Below are 5,471 nucleotides of genomic sequence, written 5' to 3'. Positions count from 1 at the left end.
ACTCGATCATCTTTAGGGGACATCCCTACAGCTGGCTCTCACAGGGAGCCTCAGGTTTCTCTTGGTCGTTTCTCCCTTCTTGGGTATTGTTTTCCTCGTCTGTGCGCTAAGCCTTTTCTGTTTTATACTCGTCATGTGTGACAATTTCCCAAGCCCATGTCACTTTCCCTGTGACTTATTTCCTTATATACAGAATGCCAGGTGTCTCTGAATCAGTCGGTGTTTTCATTGTGCAAAAGGCGATCTGGGTTCACAATACAATAGGCGATCCTCCGACACCCACAGGGCAGTCGCCCTTAACTTGTCTGATTGAGGAATGAGACTTAAATGAGGCTGCTGAGGGTGGGCTGTTAATGTCCTGTCCCCTGACATCCAAGGCCATGCTCTGCTAGGCTGGTGTGAGCTGATAGGCTCACCTGGGAGGGGGTGGTGCTGAGGATTCCTTCCCATGGCTTGCTGAGGGATTCACCTTCTCCAGATGGCTCCCTGTGGTTAGTCTAGAGGTTACTGCATACATTTCTTTACATCATGCCCAGTTTAAAGACCTTTGGACCTCATGTGCTTGATCTGCGTGTCTGACTGACGAAAGTGTGGTGCCACACCGGGAGACAGCAGGACGGCTGCAGAAACGTTGTCTGCGTCTCTCCTGACCTGGTGGCACTTGAGATGACAGGATGGCATTGCCACCTTCTTATTCTGTCTTCTGGATGAAGGAGGCTTCTCTGGTGGTCACCTCCAGAAAAATAAGGTTTTCCAGTGGTTCCAAGGCCTCATCTACTGAAGTTGTGTTTCCATGAGATCAATCTCATCTTCCTGAATGAGGGTTTGCAGCTGCAGTTTACAAAGGACCATGGACAACAGAGTCACTGTCCTGTTGTGGTGAAAATGTACAATTTACATTTCACAATGTGCTGTGTAGAAGGATCGAAGGTTCCTCCTTCTCTCTCTCTCTCTCTCTCTCTCTCTCTCTCTCTCTCTCTCTCTCTCTCTTTCTCTCTCTCGTAGATTTTCTTTCTGAAATCTGCTGACTGAGACTGAGATTTTGTCATTAAGCCCATATACTATACAATGAAAATAATAACTCAAGGGTAATTCAGTAAGTAATTCAGTAAATCTTATTTAAAACTCTGCTTGTACTGTTACTGCTATTATTCTTACATTATTATTACTATTAAGTTTATAAAAGTTTAACTTGTCCTAAGGATTATATAGAATTTTATTTAAAAAAATTTCCACGCATATATGTATTCTCACTACATACATGTTTGGTGCCTGTGGACCTCAGAAGCAGCTTTTGGATCCTTTGGAACTGGTGCTCCAGGTGGTTTGGGACTGCTGTGTGGGTGCTGGGAACTGAACCTGGGTCCTCTGCAAGAGCAGCAGATGCTCCAACCATGTATCCATCTCTCCAGATACACCTCTAACTGTTTAAACTGACCATCTACCTTAGCTCTGATTTCTTTCTTTTCATTTCATTTATTTAGTTTGTGGGCAAGGAGAAGGAGGCATGCTTGCTGCAGCACACTCGTTGGGGTCCTCGGAGTTGGCTCTTCCCTTCCAGTATGTAAATCCCAGGAATCAAGCTCACATCATGATGATTGACAGCCAGCCCATTTGCACACTGAGCACATAGCTGGTACGGTGTTCAGGAACTTGGACACTTCTGCTTCTCCCTCACATCTTCCAAGTTCCCTGGTCTAAATGAGATAAAATCAACACAACCTTGAATTTCAGATGATAATTGCTATATGACTAGGAAAATTTTATATTATTATGCAATTCAGGACTATGATACTTGAATTAAAGTAAATGTTTGCACTGCATGAGAAAGAACCTTCCAGAAGATCCTCCATCAAATCTTCTGGTGTTCATCTGAGCTTGGACTTCCTGAGTCTGAGAAAAATCACTGCTTTCTCAAGGAGGTATGATGCCTAGATGCCTGTGCAGCCCACTTTTAGAATGAGTTTGATAGTTTTTCTTTCCTTAAAACCTTACAATGGGAATGGCTCTAGATCTATTGTAATTATAATTCTACTTCCATTTATTTATTGTCACGTGCTGGAGGAGAAAAACCCCAGATCATGTTCCTGCCAGTATATAATAACTGGGCGCTTCTCACTGAGGCTTTTGCTATGCTGTGATGTGAACATATATCTCAGATGCAGGTACAAAGTGGGATTCACAGAAAATGCCTAAAATGCTACCAGCGTGCTCTGGAAGGGACGGCTCATACTTTCTACTGCTTTCATTTTGATCTTCTCTGTTTCAGGCAGAGCAGAGTGATCAATTGTATTAAAAACTATATTAACCCTCCCAAGTCATAAACATAAGGAACCTCATGAGAGTAAAGCCGGCAGCAGACACTTCCACAGCTCACCCTGGGCAGGAAACACCACCATGCCTGGTATGTAGACGTCATCTTCTTCCACGCCCAGGGCTTCCCTGACACAGCACACTACTGTCCATTTGTTCTAGAGGAGGTGAGTGCGGCTCGGCCTCACAGTGCTCACGGGCACACTCAGAGGGAATGGCAGACCATGGGTAGAATGTGACACAGTCGGGACTCAGTTCCCACACACGAAGAGCATTAGGTCTGCAGCAAACGAGCAGGACAGAGAGAGGTGGAATAAAACGGCTCTGGGCCTGTTGGACCCCAGGACACTGTTTCATGCCAGGGTCTCATTTCTACTTTCCTGTAACCCTCACTGACCTTCATCCAAAACTGTGGCGCTCTGTGTGCCTGATGTCAAGATGATACAGATGAAAGACAAGTTGCTTTCGCCTCAGGAAACCTCAAATATGAAGCAACAGGAAGAGAAATGTTTCTGTGACACATGGCAATTTTTAATGTGAAAGGAAGCTTAGACAGCGGTGGGCATAAGTGTTGGAATGGCAGAGAGGGGGGATGGCTTCCGGACAGTTTGAAGGGAGGTGATGTTAAGGGGAATAAGGCTGAACTGTGAAGCATAGACAAGTCTTCCTGAGGTAGCGATGCTGTCGTTGACTGCCGTTGATGAGCAAGGCTGGATTTGTGATATGGAATCTTCTCGCTGTCCTCCCCGCACAGTTCCTACCTGCTTCTTTCAGGTATGAAATGAATAAAATCAATAAACTGTCCCATAACACTAAGGTAAGAAACACCATTTATTTCGAAGCTGGAATTGGAGTCGCAGGCAACAGTTTCCTTGTTCTCTTCCACATCCTCAGGCTCGTTCATGGGCAGAGGTCCAGACTCACTGACCTGCCCATTGGTCTCTTGGCTCTAATCCACATGCTGATGCTGATAGCCATGAGTTTTCTAACTACAGACATTTTTATGCCTCGGAGGAGATGGGGTGACACCACATGCAAATTTCTTATGTTCTCGTACAGGTATTTAAGGAGCCTCTCTCTCTGTGCCTCTAGCCTGCTCAGCATCCTCCAGGCCATCACCCTCAGTCCCAGAAGCTCCTGTCTAGCCAAGTTCAAGTGTAAATCTCCACGCTACATGCTAGGTTGCCTTCTTTTCCTCAGTGTCGTCTATGCGTCCATTAGCTTTCCCCTCTTATCATATGTGATTGTGACCCCTAATTTGACCTCATCTAGTCTTATCTACCTCACCGAATCTTGCTCTCTTGTACCCATGAGCTCCTTTGTCCGGCACACATTTTATACATCTTTAGTTGTCAGAGACGCCATCTTTGTAGGTCTCATGGCCTTCTCCAGTGGGTACATGGTGACTTTACTGTATAAACACAAGAAGCAGTCACAGCTTCTCCACAGCACCAGGCTTTCCCTTAAAGCATTCCCAGAACAAAGAGCCACATGGACCATTCTGTACCTCATGAGTTTCTTTGTTGTGATGTATACCTTGGACAACTTCCTTGCCTACTTAAGGCTCAGAAGTGATGATCCCGTGATTTATTGCATGTTGATTCTCATAGGCCATAGCTATGCCACAGTCAGTCCTTTTCTGGTCCTCAGCACTGAAAGAAGTTTAATTAGCGCTTTTAAATCCATGTACGCAAGGACAGTAAACATGTATGGCTGAAGGATGCATGCCTGAGTTCCCTTAAGATGAGGCGGTACACTGCCACCAGAGCTATGCTGTGATATTGCCCATGTGCGCTTCTTTAAAGTGAAAATTTTAAAGTGTTATTCTTTTTTATTTTTTTATAAATTATTAAGATTTATTTATTTTATATATATGATGCTCTATATGCACATGTGCCTTTGTGCCAGAAGAGGGCATCAGATCCCATTGTAGATGACTATGAACCACCATGTGATTGATGGGATTTGAACTTAGGATCTCTGGAAGAGCTCCCAAAGCTCAACTGCTGAGCCATCCTTCCAGCCCCCAGAGTTATTACTTTTTATTGCTGTTAAACCTATTTACTTTGATATATATGGCTGGCAGACATAAAAGAAAAGCCACATGCTGGATATATAAGTGTATTATAGTCGCCAGGGTATCTTCAAGGGAGATATTGGAAAGTGAATCTTACTTGCCATGTTGTCATGATCTGGGCCACCCATACTAATTTAAAATATCTGACAGATGTGATCTCTGATTTACCAAATTAGGTATGCAAACACTTATTATTATAATAATCATATAACCAAAATACAAACCACACATACACACAGAACAGAGACTGAGACAGAGAGACACAGAGAGAAACACACACATACAGAGACAAACACACACACACACACACACACACACACAGAGTCTATGTATAATACACAATCCTAAGGATGGCTAAACAAATTGCAGCCTGCCTCTCTACACTAGGTTGCTATTCAGCTTTCAAAGGAAAGTGGATTCTTCACATGGTACCACACAAATGAGCATGAAGCCGCCAAGCTGACTGAATAAGAGTCATGTAGAGTGAATTCTGTGTGGATTACTTGGAGCAGGAAGAGCTAAGAGACTCACACAGATAGAGACAAAGCAGAAGGTTGTTCTCAGCTCAGGAGGGATGGCCATGAGTGGGGGGGGGGAAGTGGTACAGATGGTTGGTAAAAACGTAAATCCCCTTGATCTCCTTTTGTGGTGTTATTGCCCTAGCTAGAACCTCAAGAACTATATTGAACAGATATAGAGAGAGTGGACAACCTTGTCTCGTTCCTGATTTCAGTGGGATTGTTGTGAGTTTCTCTCTATTTAGTTTGATGTTGGATGTTGGCTTGCTGTATATTGCCTTTATTATGATTAGGTATGTTCCTTGTATCCCTGCTCTCTCCAAGACCTTATCATGAAGGGATGTGGTGGAGTTTGTTGAAGACTTTTTTAGCATCTAATGAGATAATCATGTGGTTATTTTTTTCAGTTTGTTTATATGGTGGATTACATTGATAGAACCATCCCTGCATCTCTGGGATAAAGCTGATTTGATTGTGGTGGATGATTTTTCTGGTGTGTTCTTAGATTCGATTTGCCAGTATTTTCTTTAGTATTTTTGCATCAATGGTCATGAATGAGATTG

General features: G+C 43.6%; 1 protein-coding gene across 1 annotated transcript; it reads left to right on the top strand.

The window, feature by feature from the left end:
• The first annotated feature begins 3,094 nt into the window (after positions 1-3,094).
• LOC106144288 (vomeronasal type-1 receptor 54-like) lies at positions 3,095-4,030 on the top strand. The gene has a single exon (XM_013352887.1). It carries the CDS (start codon positions 3,095-3,097, stop codon positions 4,028-4,030), a length of 936 nt encoding a protein of 311 aa, XP_013208341.1.
• Positions 4,031-5,471: the final 1,441 nt, after the last annotated feature.

This window comes from Microtus ochrogaster, unplaced genomic scaffold (genome assembly GCF_000317375.1).
Source record: "Microtus ochrogaster isolate Prairie Vole_2 unplaced genomic scaffold, MicOch1.0 UNK1, whole genome shotgun sequence".
Lineage (NCBI taxonomy): Eukaryota > Metazoa > Chordata > Mammalia > Rodentia > Cricetidae > Microtus > Microtus ochrogaster.
Note: the sequence above shows the minus strand (reverse complement) of the source record. Positions and strands in the feature narration are given on the sequence as shown.

What these genes read in the sequence shown, in the direction of transcription:
- LOC106144288 (XM_013352887.1), top strand. Translation starts at nt 3,095, where the DNA reads ATGAATAAAATCAATAAACTGTCCCATAACACTAAGGTAAGAAACACC.